This window comes from Mastigoproctus giganteus, chromosome 10 (assembly GCF_048544385.1).
Source record: "Mastigoproctus giganteus isolate SK-2022 chromosome 10, ASM4854438v1, whole genome shotgun sequence".
Taxonomy (NCBI): Eukaryota; Metazoa; Arthropoda; class Arachnida; order Uropygi; family Thelyphonidae; genus Mastigoproctus; species Mastigoproctus giganteus.
Genome location: NC_143584.1, coordinates 217,136,270 through 217,160,343, shown reverse-complemented (window position 1 = coordinate 217,160,343; position 24,074 = coordinate 217,136,270). Strand labels below are relative to the sequence as shown.

General features: G+C 36.1%; 1 protein-coding gene across 1 annotated transcript in view; it reads right to left on the bottom strand.

Annotated features, from left to right (window-relative positions):
• LOC150079916 (AP-2 complex subunit alpha-like) overlaps positions 1 to 24,074 on the bottom strand; it is a 260,057-nt gene that overhangs the window by 121,233 nt on the left and 114,750 nt on the right. Inside the window, exons 12-14 of the mRNA XM_090383347.1 lie at positions 21,036 to 21,173; positions 10,502 to 10,609; positions 243 to 317 (exon numbers count right to left, since the gene is read on the bottom strand). Of these exons, the coding sequence (XP_090239473.1) occupies positions 243 to 317; positions 10,502 to 10,609; positions 21,036 to 21,173 (321 nt within the window). The remainder of the gene's footprint in view (positions 1 to 242; positions 318 to 10,501; positions 10,610 to 21,035; positions 21,174 to 24,074) is intronic.

The window sequence follows — 24,074 nt, the reverse complement described above, 5'->3', positions numbered from 1 at the left end:
ATTGGCTTATAAAATAAAATATATTTATCACTATATCAAGAGAATATCTAAAGCAAAATGGATCTGTAAAAGACCCTTTGAACTAATAAAATTTAACTAAAAGCATCTGCAGAACAGTAAGAATGGAAACTGCCAGAACACTAATGTAAGACCAGAAAATCTGTTTTCAATTACCTCCATCTTTTAAATGAGAGCAATTTAAAGATAAAAATAATAAAGTTAGCAAAAACAATACAACCTACCTCGAATACTGTCTTGGCTGCATAACCCTGTACATCTTCTCTGTTAATAACTATTTGGATCACTCTATACCATACCTATAAGAAGGATTGTACATCTATAAGAAGAATTATAGATCTATATTTAAGAATACCACTACTAAAAAGAAATTACATTTAGCACTTAAATGTTGATGTAATTTAAGCTATACAATACAGAAAATTAACAATAATTTCCAAAGCCATAAATTTGGTATAAATACTTTTAAAAAAGAAGATAAAGATAAAAAAAAATCACATTGTTTAACCGTCATGTCTCTCTCTCTCTCTCTACAGGCTGAGATAAGTATATGGAAATACTCAGGAAATCATGCTTCATTTGTAATAAATATTTTAAAATTACAGAGCTAAATAATAACACATTCCCTAGAGGACTTTTAAACATGGAATGTAGCTACAGTAGAACCCCGTTAATCCGGACTTGACAGGACCACACTCAGCTTCCAGTTAATCTGGACAATCTTTAACGTACCAATTTTTATTTAAAGTTACTAAATGAAAAAATTAACTAAATTGGTTTTTATATTAAATTAATATTTGTAAAATAATAAGAGACGTTTACCTCAATATAGTACGTAGAACACTTCTGTATGATACTCTCCAGAAATTAAAAATCAATTTAACACACAATTAAAAACCAATTTAACACAATTAAAATAAGAAAATTAATTTAACGAAAAAATTGCAAAACGATTTTTCTTCCCTGAAGCCGACAATGCTTTTTTGACCGTATGTCGTGATCACAGGAATGAAAATTACCGAATAGATGTGAGCATGAAACTCAAATAGGGATCATTCGTCTTCGCGCATGCACGTAAAAGCCACGAATCGGAGATCAGATATGGCCGGCGAAACATTAACAGAATTCTCGTGTGATTTAATTTCTACAGTTTCTGCAATTAATAGTCATGTATAATTACGTTGGACACTAAGTATTTTGGCCTTGTTAAATAAAAAAGTATGTTTTTCGTTAACAACACTGCTGAACGAGAAGCACGAACTGAGGCCGCACGTTGATTAACATGAATATTCAGAAGAAAACTCATCGAACCTTGGTAAGATGAGTCGCAATCACCGCAAGAAATGTTGTATACCAGGTCATTAATTTGTGTTGCGAACGAGGAAAGGATGGAGCAATTGTTCAGTTTAGTGTGTAATTTCCGTATTAGCCTGGCCACAATTTTAAATTCGGTATCGTTCAAGAATCTTTTAAGCTGTTTGGGCCACATCACTGGGGACGGATTAACGGGGTTCTATTGTAGTCTATAGTAGTGGATATAGTGTATATCTGTCAACAGTACCAGTGGTCTTCCACAAAACCGTGTAAGAGTGTCACTGTGATAAAAAGCAAAATCTGCCAGAAAGTGAGTAGTGTAGGTATTGTAAGAACAGTGTTGTCGTAGTTAGTCTGTAGTTCAACTACATATCAAGAAAAGAATATGATAATGGAATATGGTGGAATTCATATAAACTTATATGAGAGAATTAACATGCACAAAACCTAGAACAGGATCACATCAGATCTATCCAGTTTTCAATTTTTTGAATAGTATTTAATGACCTCATAACAATTACAGTAAGATATATCTTATATACAAAAAAGCAAGTTAATTATAATGTTCTTATGTAAGACAATTCCAACAAATAACTTGATTACTAGTCACTAAAATAATTTTCACTGTCTTTATAAGTGGTTTATAGTTCCTTGAACTGCAATACAGATAGTTGTCGACTGTACGAGTTAATTCGTTTCTAGTGCGCACTCGTAAAGCAGGAATTTATTTCCCATAGACATAAGGTTAAAAACATTGTTTACATTCTCAACAATGAAATTAGTTAGCTAATTAGTTTATTTTTAAACAATGATTGATTTATCGAAAGAAATGAAAATGTAGCCTGTAAATTCAAGCAAATTATGATAATAAAGAAATTATTTACGACTTACAAATGTTAAAGAATGTTTATTCTTCAACATCGACTAAATGGACACTCGCTGATCACTCATTATTGGCTCAGCACTCATTGGTTTGTTGCACAAGGAGTAGTCTTTTTCAGAAATCTTTCAAGAGGCATTTGTTTCCAAGATAATCTTCTCTTTTAATTATAAATTTTGTGATTGCATGCATAAGCATTTTTTAACAGCACACACAAACTGCAACTAACACGATTCGCATGGAGTAACAAGTTTATGAAGCTTAAAAAAAAAAAAAAAAAAAAAAAAAAAAAAAAAAAAGAACGAAGAGAAGATTCTGAACATTTGTTTTTTATACGATTGAAGATTTCAGTAAAGGGGAAACATTTCACCATAGTAACGTAAAAAACCCACACAATTCCAGCTATAAGTATTTTCCCAAATGCAAGAAGATCAATTTTACTACCTGTTTGTTTATTTTATTTATTTATTTTTTATGTAAACCCCAAACACGAGAGGTATTAGAACTTATAGTACTTAGTACTGTGCTTGGATTGGTGGTTGAGAAGACGAAAGAAGATATTTGTTGACATTGGACTTGAACTTCTGCAGACTGTAATTTTCAGGAAATACATATGAAGGAAGGTTGTTCCAGAAAACAGCAGTTGAATGAATAAACAAGGAAGATTAAAGGTTGGTTCTGTGAGTTTGAAATTGGACAATAAATGGATGTTGGCTGGTGGCAGTAGCGTTCGGACTGTTTTGAAAGAGAGAGCAGGAATTATAGAAGCCGATTCAGAAGAACAGTACCCATGGAAATATCTGTAGAAGAGGCATGCAGCAGAAACAGTACGTCTATCAGACAGCGAGTGGGGAGAGACTGTTAGAGATGAATCATTAATTAACCTAACTTCCCTCTTCTGAACAAAATCAAGAAGCCTGAGAGAGGTTTTGGGGGCACCACCCCAGATGTGCGACCAATATTCCATGGTAAGGCAGATTTGCGATTTGTACAGAGTGAATAGCTGTTTGGAAGAAAAGTAACACCGAGAGCGAAAGAGAAAACCAAGTTTTTTAGATGCATAGGAAGCAATATTTGTAATATGCTAGAGCTAAGAGAGATTAGCAGTCAGGATAATCCCCAAAAGAGATATATCAACTTGCCTAGATATCGGAGTGTTACCAAAGGAGTGTAAGCATAGGAGCAGAAGAATCCTTTTTTGCGAGATATAAGACAAGACTGAGTTTTAGAAGGATTGAAATCAACTAAGTTGTCTTTGTCCCACTGGCGAATAACCTGGAGATCAGCATTTAAGGAACTGGTAGCAGATATCTGAGAAGTTGAAGCTGATTGAGCAGGGCAAGGTTTCTCAAAATGGAAAGTGCAATACAATGTGCTATCATCGGAAAACTATGGATCGGTTTTCCAGCCAATGGAAGAAGGTCATTAATATACAGGAGGAAAAGCACGGAGGCAAGAATTGAACCTTGGGAGACTAGCATTAGTGGAGAAGTTAGAAGACAGAGAGCCATCTACCATCACCCTCAGTGAGCGATCAGAGAAAAAACTGGATAACCAATTACTAAAAACAGTTGGCAAACCATAAGATGGAAGCTTGTTTTTAAGACCTTTACACCAAACACGACCAAAAGCCTTTGAGATGTCAAGAGCAACTACTTGTGTTTCACCGAACGTTTCCATTGAATTAGTCCATAAATGGGTAACATAAGCCAGAATATCACCAGTGGATCGACACTGACTGAATCCATACTGGTGATCGTTGATTAGACGGAAGGTTTCTAGGTAGTTTAAGAGTTGGCAGTTAATTGATTTCTCCATTACTTTAGAAAGAGTAGAAGTAATTGCAATGGGATGATAATTTGATGGCAGGGTTTGTCACCCTTTTTAGGAATTGGCTGGATAAGAGCAAATTTCCAAGCAGAAGGAAAAACACCTTTGGAATAAGAAAGTGAAAAAAGGCGGCAAAGAACAGGAGTAACTGGATTAATTCAAGAGAACAGGTTTTGAGAACAAGTGGAGAAATACCATCGGAACCTAGAGCTTTCTTAGCATCAAGATTCATCAAAATCCTTCTGCCATCCTTTTTACGGAAGACCACAGGATGCAATGAATGGAGCATGTTGGGAATGGCGGGAAGTGAGATGGAAGAAAAATGGGATGCTAGCAGGTCAGCTTTATCCTTGGCTGAAGTGACAACAGAACCACTTAGTTTGGACAGAGATGGGAGCAGGGATGGGAAAAAGTTGCAGCCAATAGCTTTGGCAATAGACCAGAATGCTCAGCTACCATTAGGGCAAGAAGCAAGTTTTCTCCTCTTAGCCTGTTCAAAATCTAGTTTGGACTGATTAATAACTACTTTACAATTGTTGCGAGCTTTGGTGTAGGCAGAAAATGAAACTGAAGAATTAGAAACAAGCCAATTACGATATGCAGCGTTCTCTTGAACAGCCTTAGAACATTTATTGGAAAACCAAGGTTTAGATAAAGGAAGAGATTTTAAAGTGGAGTGTGGGATAAAGGATTCCATTCCTGCAAGAATAATTTCACTGACATGATCTGAGCAAATGTTGACATCAGAAGTTTTGAAACAGTAATCCGACCAAAGAAAAGAAGAAAAGAAATCACATTCTTGTAATGCCAAACAATACAAGGTTGGGAATAGCCATGAGATAAAGGCTCCATTGGAGAAGAGAATCACCAGGTTGTGATCTGAGGTGCCTAAAGGACCTCTCACTTCGACCGTGTACTTAGAAGGGTTGTTTGTGAGAAAAAGATCAAGCGTGTTGGCTGTATGGTTAGGAGTGTCTGGTATTCTTGTAGGTAAAGGAACAATCTGTGCAAGGTCATTAGTAATTGCAAAAGCCTCAGCATCTCCACCAGCTGGGTTGGTGTGATTAGAAAACGGAATCCAGCCGGAGTTGTGAACATTAAAATCACCAAGAAAAATTACCTCACTCTTAGGAAAGTTGGACTGCAGAAAGTCGAGTTGCAAAGTGAGGAAGTCAAAGAGCTCCAAGTGATTAGTGGAGAATGGTAGAGACAACAGATGAATCTGACACATTGAGGTACAGAGAGAGAGAGAGAGAGAGAGAGAGAGAGAGAGAGAGAGAGAGAGAGAGAGAGAGAGAGAGAGAGAGAGAGAGAGATATTTTAAGTCAGAGAAGATCGAAAAGAGGAGATTACAAATTACGAAGTCTCTGACAGGTAATATTGGAACAGACATATGCACAAGTACCACCTTTGAGGCAAAAGGAATCATACAGTGAATAATTTAGGCAATTGAGATGAGTAGTTGAATCAACCGATAACTGAAATTCTGCCAGAAAAAGTACATGGGGTTTGGCAGACTGCAAGTGGAAATGGACATCGTTGAGATTAGAATTGACACCACATATATTTTGTGAAATGAATTAGAAAATGTTTGGGAGGATTAGATCTTTTCACAGATAAGCTTACTCTATTAGTTTGAGAATTCATGGTGTATTCGTTAGTAAGAAAAAGTGGGTGAGACATGCTGTATGAAGTAATGAAATTTTTGGATATGGCGTACACGTGGTAAGAATATACCCAGATCCTTGACATAACGTGGCCTCGACAATGCCCCCCCCCCCATACACGCTACTCGGACTCCCTCCAGTCACTATCTGGCAGAGTAGAGGTAGCAAGATTATACACTAGCTGATCTGGAAGCCTCCTAGAGAGTTACCAATAGGTTCGGTCCAGTGTACTAACTAGCGGCCGGACTTTTTTTTTTTTTTTTTTTTTTGATTTGGTAGTTGTTGGCGCATCGGCTTCTGTAGCCATATTGCACCTCCCAAGGTTTTTGCAGTACTTTGATCCAAGCCCGAGGCGGGAATCGAACCCGCGACCTTTGGGTTGCCGGGCAGGTACTTTACCAACTCGGCTAGCCCGGTCGGCAGCGGCCGGACTGCGAACACCGTTTTAGAGCTGTACCCTCGAAATGTTAGGAAGATTGGATCTCACCACGACGTTCATCATAACCTCAAAAGTCATCAATCATACTGCATGATGGAAGAGATAGGGAAGGGTTGCCCAGAACTTAGCTCTGGAGAGTAAACATGGGTTCCACCACTTCAAGACCCAATAAGCAAAGTGGTGGTATTGCACTGGTTGATGAGAATCATCTACCACCTAGTACTGCCTGGTAACAGAGGGGCGGCATTCCTCCATGTGGTGTGGGCACCACACCTCAACGCCTGCTTACGTTGGTTCACATCTGGGTGGTTACCCACCATGTGCTTGTGCATGGAGGTTATATCCAGGATTATTAACAGTCCCACCATCGTGAAGGTGCAAGAAGAGGATTTGGTTGACACAGACAATGCGGACTTTGCCGAAATTGGGTCCACTTGACTTGAGTGTCACCCGAATATCAGTTCCATCAGCGTTTTAGACTCCCAGGTAGCAAGTACAGCTTGTCTGGCATATCCGAGAGAATGTCCGTGACTACCTCAAGAACCAAATTGTCCTCGAGGTTGCTATAATTGCTTGCAGTAACAGAAAAGTCCAATAAACCGGAAAGTGCAAATTGTTTTATGGTTGTGACCTCCAGAAATGTGCTTTAGAAAAATATCACAAAGGCGTTTAAAATTGATTCTCATAATGGAACACTAGCATTAGCATTAGTAGAGGTATACGATGCAAGAAAGCAAGCTTATGCAGCATTAGCCAACCCCCCCCCCCTTATTTCACCCCTCTGTTTGTTCCAAATACCTGTCCTGCTCAGCATTAAATTTATTTAGGCTATCAACTTCCATAACAAAGGATGGAAGTCTGTTCCACCAACCAACTACCTGCTGACTAAAGGCAAACTTCCGCACATCTATCCTACATCTGTCTTTCCTCAATTTGAATGTATGCCCTCTCAGGCAATTATTCTGAGCAAGAGGAAGATTCCCATTAGCACTGAGCATGCTCAAACCATTCAAGGCTTTATACACCTCAATCAGATCACCTCGCAGGTGCCTAGTTTCCAGACACTGTAATTTGCAAAACTTAAGCCTTTCTTCGTAAGAGCAACCCTTTGTTAAAACAGCTCTACATCCTTCTAAAATATGAATAGCAAGTGTTTAAAAAACTGTACTCACCTTTGAATAAATCTGCAATAATTTTTTTGAAAGAATGGTAATTAAATCATTTAGGTGAGGAGGTAGAGTGAAGGAAATTAAAGGGAGTGTTAAAGGTAGGCCCAAGGAAGTAAAAGTGCACATCTCCAATCCTAGGTTGTCATTAGAAAAGGAAGAAATCATTGAGTAAAATTAAAATGAAATTTAAAAAATAAAATTTTAAAAATGGATAATATAGTATGACGGAGCCAATAGTCGTTACAAAGGACTTTCATTGATTATAACGTCTTCAGTTGGCAAATTAAGCGGGAAGTAACCCGTGCTGCATTTTAAAGGTTGTCAGTTCTTCCCATGATGGCGCGAGAGGTTCCAAGCTGTCTCCGGCTTGGAACCTCTCGTGGTTAACATTCCCACATGTCCAAAAGAGCATCATGGGAAGAACAGACCTTTAAAATGCAGCACTTGTTCACTTCCCACTTAATTTACCAACTGAAGACATTATAATCAACGAAAGTCCTTTGTAGCAACTATTGGCTCCGTCATACTATATTATCCATTTTTAAAATTTTATTTTTAAAATTTTAAATTTCATTTTAATTTTACTCAATGATTTCTTCCTTTTCTAATGACAATCTAGGATTGGAGATGTGCACTTCTTTTTGCCTATTTTAAAATCCGTTAAATCACCTTTAACACCCCCTTTAATTTCCTTCACTCTACCTCCTCACCTAAATGATTTAATTACCATTCTTTCAAAAAAAAAAGTTATTGCAGATTTATTCAAAGTTGAGTACCGTTTTTTTAAGCACTTGCCATTCATATTTTAGTCTGATTATTCACGGTATTATAAGATTTCTATAATTTTTAGTAATTTGTCATTTCTACATCCTTAAAATGAGACCTCCAGACCTGTACACAGTACTCAAGGTGTAGCTTGACCATTGCCTTATATAAGGGGATAATCCCCACCTTATCCATACTAGAAAAATTCCTGTATATCATTGACAAGACACCATGAGCTACTCTGCACTGCTCAGAAAACTTCATATCTGACTGCACAATTACTCCCAGGTCTTTTTCATTTTCTACCACCTTAAGTGTAGTACCACACAGTTGGTACGTTTCGCTGGGGTTACTTCTACCCATATGCAGTACTTTGCATTTGTCAAGGTTAAACTTCAGTTGCCACTTCTTAGCCCATCTGCCCAAATTATCTAGATCCTGTTGCAGTAGCACACTGCCATTACTGTCATTAACAACCCTGCCAACCTTTGTATCATCTGCAAACTTCAACACTAAGCCTGATATACCTTCATCAATATCATTGATAAATATACAAAACAATAGAGGACCCAACACCGAACTCTGTGGGACTACACTAATAACATTAGTCCACAAAGAGCAGTGCCCATTGATTACCACCCTCCGTCTTCTCCCACTCAACCATCGTTTTATCCGTTGTGGCAACTTACCCTTAATACCATTCTGCTCCAATTTGTACAATCAGCAAAGCTTTCCTGAAATCCAAATATATGATATCAAAATTATTTTTTTGTATCCAGTTCCTTTGTAACCACATCATAATATCCTATCAAATTTGTCAGACAAGACTTTCCCTTAACAAATCCATGCTGTGTCTGTATTATTGCTGCAGTCTTGTAGGTGCCTCCGTAGCCAGGTGGGAAGGAGCAGCAGTGAGTAGCACACGCTTCTCGATTAGACCGGGGTTCGAGCCGGTCACCACCAAATACGGAGGATGCGGAAAGGTCAGGGAATGACCACCACATATCCCAGAGCAATATGGCCTTAGTTGCTAATGCTCCTAAAAACCAAATAACAAACAAACAGCTGCAGTCTTGTCTAGATGATCCTGCAATGCATCTTTAACCAGTGACTCCATTATTTTACCCAGAACAGAAGTTAAACTAACTGGTCTGTAATTACTCGTGTCACCCTTCAATCCCCCCTTTGTGAATTGGAAATACATTTGCACATCTCCAGTCCGTGGAGACCTCCCCTGAGTCCAAGGATGCTCTCATAATTATGGCTAAGGGTTTGTTTAGCTGCTTTGCTGCCTCCTTTAATATAACTGGATAGATCCCATCCACCCCAGGTGCCCTTCTTATGTTTAACTTCAACAATTTCTCCTCCACTTTGCTCTCAGTTATTAAAAAATCATTAAGCACCCTGCTACAATTTGATAACCTTCTGCCATTTTCAAACCTTAACAACTCCTCATGTGTGAATGTAGATGCAAAATACTCATTCAGTTTGTTTGCTATCTGAGCAGGATCATCAACAGTCGAACCATCGATATCAAGTGGACCAATCAGATTCATCCCCTTCCTTTTAGAGTTTATATAAGTAAAGAAATCCTTGCAGTTTTGCTTCTGAGTCGCTTGATAATTTATATGCATCCCATGCATTTTTCTTCTCTGTCACGAGTCTCATTAGTTCATTTGATAACCATTTAGGCCTAAAACCTTGAATAATATTTCTTAATAGGTATGAAACTTTTAGTGGCATCCACAATTAATTCCTTGAATGCTTCCCACTTAGAATTTACTGTTGGTAACATCATCAGTTGATCCCACTGAACAGAATTTAAAAACTGTCTGAGACCACTGTACTCACCTTTACGGAAGCAAAAACCCTTTCCTTTACCCCCGATGGTAATTATATCTAAGTAAATCCCACATCAGTACTCTGTGATCACTGCCACCTAGTGGTTCCTTTATCTGCAATTGTACATTAAACATGTACAATTGAAGTATCAGAGGAAATAATGGCTAATGAAGTTGAAGAAATTTCATGGAACGATTGTGGAAAAGGGATTAGGAAGGAAAGAAAATTACATGAAAAGCTGTAAAATATTCCTCTCAAGGTCTAGACGACACTATATTTAGAAATTGAGGACAGAGCTGGTGGTTTCATTCAAAATAATCGAAATACCCAAAGTAAGCCCTGTGAGGCATCACATGCCTCAGGCTAAAAAAAGGATTTGCAGTACTTCTCAGGTGCTTTTACCTAATTACGCTGTGAAAAATCACAAAATATCATCTTCAAAAACAACTCAAATGAAACTAGGTCTATATTTAGGAAGGTAGAAAAGGTTTCAGTTGTTAAGCTTGAATAAAAAACAAAACAAAAAACAAAATTGCCTTACACATGTATAAATAAAGTAGTTAAAAATATTACCAACCTCCTCACTGACATAGTCTCCTGCTATTCGAATTAGATTCAATATAACATCCACATACCAAGTATAATCGGAAGCATATTTTTCAGCTAAAATGGCAACTTTGAGGACCTATTAAAAAAAAAAGAAGAAAAAAGAATGCTAAAGACACAATCTGCTGAAATTATTTTAGAATATATAAAAAAGCATTAAAAAAAATGCGAGACTAAAAAATTATTACATCTAAGAATGCATGTTAATGTAAATGTTTAAGCAAATTTTAAAACTGATATTTACAAACCATAAATATGGCAAAACAAATTTTTTTTCTCTGCAGTTTTAATTTATATTCTTTTCTATTTTATTAAAAAAAAAATACAAAATAAAAAATGAAGAATTTATTTATGAATTTATTGAAGATCAACAAACCTGTACATTGTCATATATAGCAGTAAACCACTCATATTTAAGTATGACCTTGATCTCTCCTACCACAAATTGTAAAAAGAAATTCACATGAGATAAAACTGAATATTATTAGTCCCTGTGGCAATGATCGGTTTTGTGATATGATTATTTCTACTACTATAAAAGTACAGTACTCTAACTGTGTGAATCTTAAGCGAAATGACCGAAAAACTAAGGATAATTGTACTAATAAACTAATTTTACAGATTTGAAAGGAGAAATCAGCAAGGAAACTAGCTGACAATTATGCCAAAGAGTAGAAACTACCTATGATAACAATAAAAAAGAAACTATGTATACTATAATTTTAAATAAGGTGAATATAAATATAAACGTCTACCAGTAAAAATAAAAATTTTTGTTAAATGCGTTTTACAGATATTTATGCTTCTCTCCATTATTATAGGCTGGAATAATTAGCTCACTGCATTTTTTAAAAAATAAATTATTACTGCATGTATTCTCTCCAGGATATATTTGCCCACTTCCAAAGAACTGTGACTGCTCCAGAGGATCAAAAACTTCAGAACTGGACTCACTGACTGTAATAGTCCCTTCTGTAAGAGTTTATTAATTTAAATCCTGTAATATATTGTAAATTTAAATTTTATAAAGTATTCGAAAAGCCACAGCTTAATATTCAGATAGCCTTTATTATTGATATTGGTGTGAGCTTCGTAACTTTTGTTCAGTAGCTTAAATGTAGTTAAAGTTTTGTCAACAGTTTCATTTCTGTAATATTTTGGTAATTTAAATTCTATAATAACATAGTAAATGACATAAAACGGTATCAGGAAAAATGGATCAGCTACATAGAAAGAAGGAACCCAGACCAGATCCCAAAATGAGCCTTTAACTACAAACCTACAGGCAAGAGAGATGTTAGTCGACCAAGACAACGATGGCTAGATCAAGACCACCTCCAAGAGCTACAACAGAACAGGTCTTAAAAGACCTAAGCCGGACCAAGTTCATGATGATGATAAATTCTATAATATTTTGTAAATTTAAATTTTGTACTCTTTCTAAAGTTCAAATTTTACCTTAATAAGGGCTACTACAAGATCCACTTAAAATACAAAGTCCAAGGATATTGTGACTGAGATGGAAATGCCTGCAGGCATTTCTGGTTTTTTTTTTTTTTTTGATTTGGTAGTTGTTGGCGCATCGGCTTCTGTGGCCATATTGCACCTCCCAAGGTTTTTGCAGTACTTTGATCCAAGCCCGAGGCGGGAATCGAACCCGCGACCTTTGGGTTGCCGGGCAGGTACTTTACCCACTCGGCTAGCCCGGTCGGCTACATTTCTGGTGTGAGCCACAAGTTTGTCATTTGTACAGCCTGTAACATGTATTATAAAGTTGGTCTAGTGGACAAACTTAGCTCAACTAATGATTCTAATCTTTGCACCTGATTTAAGAAGGGTACCAATCTCAAATTAGGACTTGGGGCATAACAAGAAGAATTTGAATCACTGAAGAAACGAGTGACTCAAGGACCAAGTATCTCGTGACCTGTCAAAGTGATGCGCCCCTGATTTGGTTTACTAATAAGAATAGTCAAGTGTATATCACCCTGGATGAAGGTGATCTAGTTTTATTGGGAGACTACTGTCAGGAAAATGGGTAATTCATGTGGGGACTAACAATATTAAATGAACACAACCAACCTGACCATTTACTGGATAAATATAAGACCATACTGAAAAAAAAGTAGTGAGTTACATCAGAACGTGCATGTGTCTGCAATTCTGTCCAGACAGCATTATTATACAGGGTGAGCATAAAGTCTTTCCCTGATTAAGAAAAATTCTAACTTAAAAACATACCGGCGATTGCAGTGATGTATTCATTGTAGCTTGTTTGTTATTTGGTTTTTAGGAGCATTAGCAACTAAGGCCATATTGCTCCGGGATATGCGGTGGTCATTCCCTGACCTTTCCGCATCCTCCGTATTTGGTGGTGACCTGCTCGAACCCCGGTCTAATCAAGAAGCGTGTGCTACGCACTGCTACTCCTTCCCACCTGGCTACGGAGGCGCCTATTCATTGTAGCGCTACCTAGATCATCCACATTGTACAACTGTACAGTGCAAAAAAAAAAAAACTAAGCACTGGCCTTCATTATAACACAAGGCACAAGTTTCTATCTAGCATAGTTTTTAAGTTATAATTTTTCTTAATCAGGGAAAGACTTTATGCTCACCATGTACACTGAAAGCATTGTGGGTCATCTCAAAAATTGAGTTAATATTAGGGGTGATAATATTCTTGACCTCATCATTACTCATGAATTAGATACTTAAAATATTGGCAAGTAGTGATCATGCAGTTGTCATTTGGAAGATGAAGTGGTGTAAGGCATAGTTTTTAATTTCAGAAGAGGAAACTTTGACAGTTTAAGGTCCTATATGGCATTTATTAATTGGGTGGATTGTAGAGTGAGGGTGAATACACTTGAATTATGGAATACCTTTAAAGCAAAAATCACAGAAGGCATGACTGCATAGCATACATACCATTGAGAAAATATCGAAGCAGGAGGATGCCGAAATGTATGAATGCAAAGCTGGCTGGTCAAATAGAGCAGAAAACAATAGCATTGGACAGTTACAGAGCGATAAAAAAACTGAAGCCTACAAGTTATTTGTAATAGTACCACAGAAGGTTAGAGAGGCCAAGGCTGCATGAGAAAGCACTGGCTAAGAGAGCAAAGAGTGGGAACAAGGAATTTTTCGTGTATGCGAATACAAGGAAGAAAAAAAGGGAATCAGATCGCTCCCTTGTGCACTGGTTGTGGGATAGTCTTAGACAACCCAGCGGATGCTGCAGATGAACTGAACAGGTACTTTGCATCTGTCTTTACATTCATGTTGAGAAGTCGCTGTGCAAGAGATGCTAAGTCATATGAAATTAGTGATTTCGAAATTACAGATGACTGTTTATTAAAAAAACTTTTGAGCATAAAGGCAAGTAAGGCTTCTAGAGTTGATGGAATATACCCAGTAATTTTGAGGGAGGCTGCAGGGAGTGTATTGAACCACTAAAGTTAATGAGAGCATCTTTGAACTCAGGAGGGATTCCTTTGGATTGGAGAAGTGTCAAAGTATCACCAATACACAAAGGTGATTCTAAGAGTGAAGGTGGTAACTATAGTTTGACTTTAGTGGTAGGGAAAACCTTAGAAGAAATGATTAGGAGTTCAATCCAGGGACATTTAGATAGATAGATATGACATTCTGAATAACACACAGCATAGTTTTGTTAGGGGAAAATCATATTTAACTTAGTAAGCTATTTTGACACAGTTAATCAGCAGCTAGATGTAGGGAACAATTCCAACAGTTTATTTGGATTTTAGCAAGGCATTTGACTCAGTCCCTCGTGAGGTTACTGTATAAGCTAGAACATGTTGGGATTACTGGTAAAATTCTATGGTGGATTACTGGGTTGCTCTGAGCAGAATGTAGAGGGTTGTGATTAATGAATATTCTTCAAATTGATGGTCAGAAGGATTGGTTCTTGGACCACTCTTGTTTCTGATTTTTATTAACGACATCGACAATGGGATAAAAAGCTTGATGTCAAAATTTGCAGATGACATAAACATTGGTAGAGTGGTTAATAATCAGTACCAAGCAGCACTACTTCAGGATGCTTTGAAGAGGCTGCAATAATGGTCAAAAAAGTATGTTGTAATCAATAAAATGCAAGGTCTTACACGCTTATAAACTTGATAGGAAAGTTATTTTAGCCAGCAAGTTCATGGTTGATAGGTGGAACATGTTGCCCTTGCAGGTAGTTGAGACTGACAGTTTGAATAAATTTAAAGGTCAACTGGATACTTACCTGTGTGAGGAGGGAAGCATATTTTTTTTTTTTTTTTTTTTTGCCAGTGCAGCAAAAAGCTGTGAATTCCTTGAATTATATGGTGAATACTATTACTAAATTTTTTAAAAAAATTACAATACCAAATGAAGGCTATTTTCATATTATACCAAGGGGGAACACTCTTCTTAAATGAATTCTTTCGGATTTAAATAATATTGCAATTTATTTATTTAGTTTCAGCAACACTGAAAAAACCTCCATGCATATGACATATCGGCGTCTTTCCTCTACCATTATAATTGAAGCAAATCTGTGCCTGATGTATTTGTCAATATGCCTTCAATCTGCTGAAGTAATTTTTCAAATAAAGGGCTAAATAAAATTTAGAGTATACTGCTTTACTAATAGCAAAAATGTGCATAAGTAAGAATATGCAACTACAAGTTATTATGATTTAAATAATCAAAAAACAAAACCAGACATGCATGATACAATAACAACATGTAGGGGTTATTTCATGTCAAATGACCTAGGGATCCCTGCTTAACCATCTCCAATTTTGTTGAAATTTGGTGTGGATATTTTAAACAGGTTTCAAATGAAACTGTGCAAAATTTCAGTTCAAAATATAGTATGCTTGAGGCACCAGCACCTTTTTCACGACAAATTTAAGCAAGACTTTTGAAAGTCATAACTTTGAAATAAAAACCTTTGGCACCGTCTTTTTTGGACATGCCACTTACCAACTGCATGAATTTAGCCTAACTAAATATCAGCTCTTATACTTGTTTTTTGACTCAGATACTTTCCTTCAAAGATTAACTCAAAATTTAAAAGTCAAATTTGACATAACTTAAGGGGTAAATATCTTAATGTGGGACACCCTCAATTCTCTTGTTTTTGCCACCACTGGAAAGAGCAGAGTTTCAGCTACAAGGATCATGGTTTATCTGTTTTGTGTCTCTGCACATAAGGCCTAAAAATTAAGCCTAAACATCAGGTAGTTTTATGTGCCATATTGTTATTTTGTGAGATCTTTTTTTGTTGCAGAACACTTCCTTAATTCTGCCTAATGTTTGGAATAATCTAGAAATAGAATATATTCTAGAATTCTGGAACATTCTAGAATATTCTTGAATTCCAAAATAACTTATGAACATTCTAAAATCATACAAAAAAAGTATAAATAGCTGATATTTGAAGCATGCTGTTATTAATGTGTTTTATCTTCATGATGAACAGTTTGTTTATTTTGTTCCTCTATTTTTTATTGTTTGACTGTAATAAAGTTAATTAAGTTTTCATTGCTTGCAGAAACATCCACTTATTAGTCAGTATGAAAGCCATGGAATCAGATGATTTTGCTGGAGATAAGCTGGACTCGAGCACCATCAGTCATATGGATAATTCTAAATGCCATGTGCTATCATACACACAAAACTTGGTTAAAATTATTTAAAGAATTTGAATTTGAAAAACAACAGCTGATAGGTCGACATTGTGGACTAAAACTGGGTGAAGAAGACAATTTGTCCACATCATGAAGCTTTGGCTTTTGACAAAATTTGAATTTTTGCAGCACTCATGTTGCAATCCTTTCCAGAAGAAAAATCATATGGTGAAAAAAAGTTTACAACCAATTGGATTTTATGTGACTGGAATAAAATTCTGTTTTGTTTCTAAAGAGGAAATTGAGCAAGGAAAAGATTCATAGACAGTCATACTATTGCTGGAACAAGAGAAAATCACTTCATTCCTATTGATGCAAGACAGATTCGTGTTTGCAGAGTATCAAATGACACACCATCATCATTTGTAGCTCGTGTAGATCAGACTAGTGAAACCAATATTCAATATGTGCCAATTGTTAATTTACAACCTGGTCAATACATTGCCTGTATTTATGACAATAATTGGTGGATTGGAAATATTTGTGAAATTTCATCTGAAGAACATGTATTGGTAAATTTAATGCATACTCATGGAGCAGCTCGCTCATTTCACTGGCCTGCTAGACAAGATGTCAGCTGGATTCCTGAACAACAAATCATTGCCAACCTTCCAGCTGAAAAAACAACAATATAGCTTGCCTGAAGTAGTAATATTAACCATCAATGAAAAATTCCAGTCCATTATGAAGCAGTGATTCAGTATCTTCACACTCACTTATTTCAAATTGTATTGTGTTTTAAATAAAATTTGTTGCAGTTATAACTTCTTTCAAGCTTAGAAACCAACAGAACATCATCTTTATGCTTGGAATCCTGAATAAAGACCACTTTTCAGGCTTGGGAACTTGCACTAAAGAAACCCATGCAATTTATTTTCTTGCCATTTGCACCCCCATTGTAAAAAATACAGATCTTTTTGTGCACTGGCAATATATCCTTTCTTCTTAAACCAAAGGGCAGACTAATTGCAGAAAATTTCACTCTTGTAAATGCAATAGTTCTGTCCTTATTGAGATGTGAAACTTCACCATCAAATAAGTATGCAAATATTATGTGGAAAATATAAAATATATAAAAGTAGCAAGACACAAAACTGAAAAACCATGATCTTTGTTGCTTAAAAACCGCTCTTTCCAATGGTGGCAAAAATGAGAGAATTGAAGGGGTCTTACATTAAGATATTTGCCCCTAAAGATAAGTCAAATTTTGACTTTTATCTGTGAAGGAAAATATCTCAGCCAGCAAACAAGTATAAGAGCTCATATTTAGTTAGGCTGAATTCATGCAGATGTTAAATGGAATGCCCAAATAAGAAGGTACCAAAGGTTTTTATTTCAAAGTTATGACTTTCAAAAGTCTTGCTTAAATTTGTCGTGACAAATTTTTGGTGCCAGTTTTAGACCACACTATAAAAAATTTGAAGGTTTTTGAGCCCGGACACCAAAAGTTTTGCATTTTCTGGCAAAAGTTAACTAGGTATACCAAGTTTCAGAGCACTACCTCTCAATGTGCAACAGTAACACTTAAAACTTGGAAAATTTTTTGTGATTTGCTCCACGTAACACAAGTGACCTCCACAAAAAAGGTGCTGGTGCCTCAAGCATACTATATTTTGAAATGAATTTTTGCACAGTTTCTTTGGAATCCTGTATAAACATCTACACCAGGGGTGGGCAACAGCCGGCCCGCGGGCCACATCCGGCCTGCGACGATGTTGAATCCGGCCCCCTCGGTAAATGCATAAATATAGAAAATCCATACCTGACTACACTCGCTGTAAACGTTCTGCTTAATTCGGTTCAATCGGGAATTGCGGCCAGTACAACAGTAACCAAGTGATTCTACGCAGCGTCAAAGAGTTATTTCCTAATTATTATTGTAGCATCAATCGAACGAAGTTCCTTTGGGTTTGACTTCTTATTGAAAAAAATAATATTGGTGCGAGATATTTTATGTTTTATGCCTTTTCTAATTATTACAATTTTTAATTTAATATAATTTATAGCCCATAAATACCACCACTTTGCTTATTGGAGGCTTGAAGTGGCGAAACCCGTGTTTAGTCTCTAGAGCAAAGTTTCCGGCATCCCCCTCCCTCCCATACTTCTCCTTCAACCCATGCACGGTACTAAGTACTATAGGTTTTGATACCTTTTGTGTTTGGGGTTTTCATAAAAAAAAAATAAATAAAAAATAAAATGAGCCAATTAAAAAAAAAAAGAAAAATTGATGCCGAATGCCGCATTTTCAATGATAATTGGACATTCAGATATTTTTTTTAAAAATACATTAATAATTTGGTAATTCAAGTAATATAACATTTTTTAGGTTCTGATTTTTTTTATTAAATCGTTCAATCTATTCCGGCCCGCATCATGATGCGAAAATTTCATTCGGCCCGCATCATGATACGAAAATTTCATTCGGCTCGCTGACGACAAAAGTTGCACACCCCTGATCTACACCAAGTTTCAACAAAATTGAAGATGGTCGAGCAGGGACCATCTTTAAAATTAGGCCACTTGACACAAACTCACCATAGTAGAGGTACAACAGAAATACATATTCATGACTATTGACAAACTGGAGGAGATGGACAGGTGATATGAGTTTTTTTTTTTTGGCTGATGAGCCATAAGCTTGCTTTTTTTGCATCATTTATCCCTACTAATATTATATCTAATGGCAACCAAGAGAATGGGTACACAAAAGACCACATACAGGCAAAGTGCCAAAAGATGTCCAGACTGATTTCGCTACCAGATTCAATAAAAATGCACCTCTGATAATATTACGCTGGAAGAAGATACTATTTGAAATTGCTTCCATAAAGGACAGACCAAAACTGGAAGACCATCTATTTAGGCAGTCTAAATTGCAAACATTAATGCATCTGTGGAATGTTCATCAAAGAAATCACTTGAGAAATGGTCATGGGACTTAGTCCCCATGCCTTCCTTGTATCCACAATAAGAGAGCACATGAACAAAACTTATTTTGAAAGCATATCACCTTGCATTTGTGAAGGAATTAAGTCAGTAAACTGAGTAGCTTGTATAATAATGAATAAGCTTGCGGTGAGCATGAAGTGATTTGCTTGAATGTCAAGGCAAAGTTCATTGTGTTTTTTTTTATGTCAGTGGGAATATGCAACAAGGACGTCCCACAGTCAAAAGTGACTTGTTTCTCCAAAAGATTCAGTCATAACTGTAGCTGTCAGTTATTACTTTCACTACAAATAATCAATACATTTGCTGGAGAGTAACAGAACTTTTTGTACAACCTTATAGATAATTAAAAACATATATATAAGAAAAAAAAAAGTAGCCAAGAGTATCCACGTAACTAAGGCTAAGGGGATCAATATATAGTGCCTGTAGGCCACATGTATGAAGTATGATCTAAAAAAGTTCTTGGGCATAAAAAAATAAAACACTTTATACATAGATCCAATGATTCTGTCACTGCCAGAAGCATTTCTGGAGCCCATATTCTGATCCAATTCAGCATGTCCTATGATTTTCCACGGTTCTCTGAAATGCCATGGAATCCATGGAATGCCATGGAATCCATGGAATGCCATGGGATCTAGCTGCTTGAGGTATCTTTTCTGCTATATCACAACAATAACATTGCATCCAGTCTGAATGCATTACAATTTTTGGCCAAGAATAACATAACATGACTGTATTTCTGGATTTGATTTCTCCTTCCTGCTCCTATTGTTCCTAAAACTAAGCATTTGCACTCAAAGGATAAAGGTTTTCAAGAAAAAATGCAGGATGTGTTGAAATAGATCAATAAACAGCAGTTACAGAATTGCTGGACCCTCTGCACCAAGTATCAAGAAGATTACTTCAGGAGGTGACACCATGGAATTCTTGGTAAGTATCAACTTATCAGGATTTTTTTAAAAAAATCTGAAGAACTTTTTAATCTTAATTCAATCTTAAGAACTTTTTAATTACACCTCACAAAATATATTTATTTGCATTACATCTCAAGCTCTACATGAGAACAGTTATCTACAGGCCCAACTGAGAAGAGGGGAAAAAAAAACTTTTATTGAGAATTTCCACGTGGGAATTAAACATAAGACCTTTTCCAAATGAGTAGCATATCCAGCATAACCAGATGGTTGCAGGATAGCTGTGTGAAATTACCTTCAGCCAGTAAGTAGGTGGTTGACTGTTGGAACAAACTTCCATCTGGTTGTGGAAGTGGACAATTTGAATAAATTCAAAGAACTAGACAAACTGTTAAAGGGGTTGGACAGGTGATATGAAAAGTATGGTGGTTTACTCTTATTTTTTTGACTGATGCCGAATAAGCTTACATTCTTGCATCAGTTGCCACTATTGATTGAAGTGTTCCAAAGCTCCAAGAGGCATAAGTAAAATGAATGAGGGCGAAATTTTCACAATTATAAATAATTCTAGAACTAGAGGCCATAAATTCAAGTTACGGGGGGGGGGGGGGGGGGATGTTTAGACTGGATTTCAGGAAGTTTTATTTTAGCCAGTGAGTTATAAATTACTGGAATAAGTTACCTATGGGAGGAGGGAAACACATAGGTTGTCTATTTCCTTTTCGTTTATTATTTATTTTATTTAATTTTTTAATATTACTTTATTCTTTTTCTTTTTTTTGGCATAAGCCTTAGGCTTCCTCACACCATAATATGGCCATTACTAATAACTACCCATTATGCTGGAACTGAAAATTTCTGTTACAAAACTGAGAAAAATCATAATTTACAGTTCATTAAAATTGAAACCTTTTAAAAATTAGCAAAATATAAATGATACATACCATTTCTTCCCTTATTGAATAATCTGCTGTTTCCAAGTAAGTCAGCATCTCTCCTACAATTTCTTCAGCATTTGATTTATCACACATTGCATATAACAGATCAACTGCTCTCTGTCTAACACTGACATCTCTCTCAGTCTAAGAAAATGGAAAGAAAGCTAATTACAGTGTATAATAATAAAGGAGGTTAAGTGGTAAATGAACCAACAATATTTTAAATAAAATGGAGACAATTAAGTGCAGGTTTTTTTCATAAATCACAATACCTGCATTTAATTATATATATATACACACAGCAAGCCCCCGTTATAACGCGGTTCACTTTACGCTGATTCGCTATAACGCTGTTCTTTTATTATAACTCGTATCTGACTATACGCTGTTATAGATCACTATAATGCTCTTTTACAGATTGCATTTTTGGCATATTTAACGAAATCGTTTCATTTGATGGAGTCGATAGCTTTAAAATGAATATAAAAATATGGTTAAACCGTTTCCCACGCCGACCTGAGAAATATTCCCACGCCCAGTGAAATTCTCTCGCGCGCTAATTTAATTGCAGTAAGTACAGTGACTTGTTATGTAGTTCGGAGATCAACATTTTAATAAATGATCATGTATATTGCTTGTAATATTTGTGTTATATGCATTTATCCGAAGTCTAGTGATCACTCAGTACAACGGACAGTTTACTTGCACATTGTATCATAATTAATGAAACCAACGCAGTTACATTTTCGAAGAGTTAATAATGGCCGATAAGAATGAAAAAGCAGCAACAACATCTGAGTGCAATACGAAGACTATAAATGTAAGGAAAAAGACTGAATTTGAAAATCAAATTAGACGTTTTGAAGCGGAATCGATCCGGTCAAAGACAAGCGCATGTGTGCCAAAATTTAGGACTTGCAAGTTTAACTGTAAGAACAATTATAAAAAAAAAATAAAAAATAAAGAATTAATTTTAGCGGCAGGAAAGATAGCTGTTCCACTGCAAGCAACTAGGGCTAGGGCCGGCTATTAGGATTGAAATGGAAAGACTAACTAATTTTATTGAAGATAATATCCAAGGCAGAATTCAGTTAAGTTAAATAATATAAATAATAAAAAAGAGAGAGAGAGAGAGAGAGAGAGATTAGCCTATATGATGATCTGAAGAAAACTCACCTAAAAAAAAAAAAAAAAAAAAAAATTGGAAACATTTTAAACTAGTAAGGGCTGGTTGAATAGATTTAAAATACAGGGAGAAGCCGCAAGTGCAGATCAAAGAGCCGAAACTTTCAAAAAAGAACTTGTTAAAATTATTGAAGAGGGGTATTGTGTGTTATACTTCTCAACAAGTTTATAACATAGATGAAGCAGGACTTTTGTGGAAACGAATGCCTAAAAGAAGTTTCATATTGAAAGAAGAAAAAAACATGCCAGGTTTCAAAGCGGCAAAGGATCGGTTGACTTTATTGTTGGGTGGTAATTAAACTGCGGGGGATTTAAAATTAATACCCCTTTTAGTTTATTTGGAAGAGGGCCAAAGTTCAACACATAATTGACACATTTTTCATAATTAAATTCATCAATTAAATTAAATAAATTTAGATCAATTCAATTCATGATTTTAATTGGAATTTTAAGTTTAATTTTGATACGTAAGTAGTTACCACATAATTATATACGTATGTAATGCGGAATATTTTATATGTACAAATATTTGAATATTAAATATTTTGACCGACATTTGTGCATCTTTTCACTACCGCTTATTATTAATTAGGAAATATCCTATGGTACCGACCGCAACTCACAAATACATATGTTACTTTATGGGAATGCGGCGCTCGCTTAGGGCGGATTCACTTAGCGCTCTGTTTTTCCGGAACGCATTATCAGCATTAACCAGGGGTCACCTGTATATGATCAAATTAATCCAAAAATTAAATAGAAATAAAAATTACTGAAATATATATTAAAATAAATAAATAAAAATAATAGAAAAAGCTAACATCAGTGGCAGCAGAAAAGCACAATCCACTACAGGTTGTGTATAATAAGCTAAATTAAAATAGGATATTGCCAGTAGCATGGCAAACCAGTAGAGTGAAAATGAACTGAACCAAATAAAATAAAATAACAGAAAAATATATAGGGGGGGGGGGATAAAGAAGAAAAGGGTAGTGTTGAAGCAACGTTCCTAAAATAATTTAGAAATTAAGCCAATTAAAAGAAATTTAGCGGTGCCCCCTTAATGGCACCCGTTTCCGAATTATGTGAAATCTCACTAAGGTGGAAACATACACTAACAACATTACATAACCAAATAAACTGAAAATTAATAAAATAAAATAAGACTGACCATTATGCCCCATCTCGACAGAGAACCACAAGGCCAATAATAGTCAGGGAATCACTGCATTTCGAACGCTGAACAAATCCATGCAACAACGGAATGATACTAAGATCAAACCGCCAATGCAATAGATTTACATGGCGGTGGTCCTTATGCAGCAAAAAATAAGGAAACAGAAAGCCTAGTACTTGCATGGCCAAACCACACCATTGACAAAACAATTGTTGAACTGAAAATATATAATTTATTTTATTTTTGTTACACAGAGCATTAAAACTATGATAAATGAATTAGCTTTCGGCTGGGTGGCAGCCTTCATCAGATTAAAATACTTTGAATGGCAGTTAGAATAGAGATGCACTGCCAGGATGGTGTGTGAGGCACGTGGTTAATTGTTTGTTGATGTTTGTGGCTGTGACGTATGGTGGAGACGTGGCCAGCGTTTGTCTATGGACAGAATTACTGCTTCTGTGATGGGGTTAAGTTGACAACCACTGTTCCTGTTCAACGAGGTATCCGAGCATTTTATACTTAACGATTCCAACCGGGTGCGCCTTAGGTAATGGTGGGACTTGTCTACAACCACGACATCGCGGTGTGGGTCGATGTCGTGGTGGGTTGTCCAGACATGCTCGGCAATAGCTGAGTGTTCTACATCCGCCAAACGGATCGCCCTTTTATGTTCTGAGAGGCGT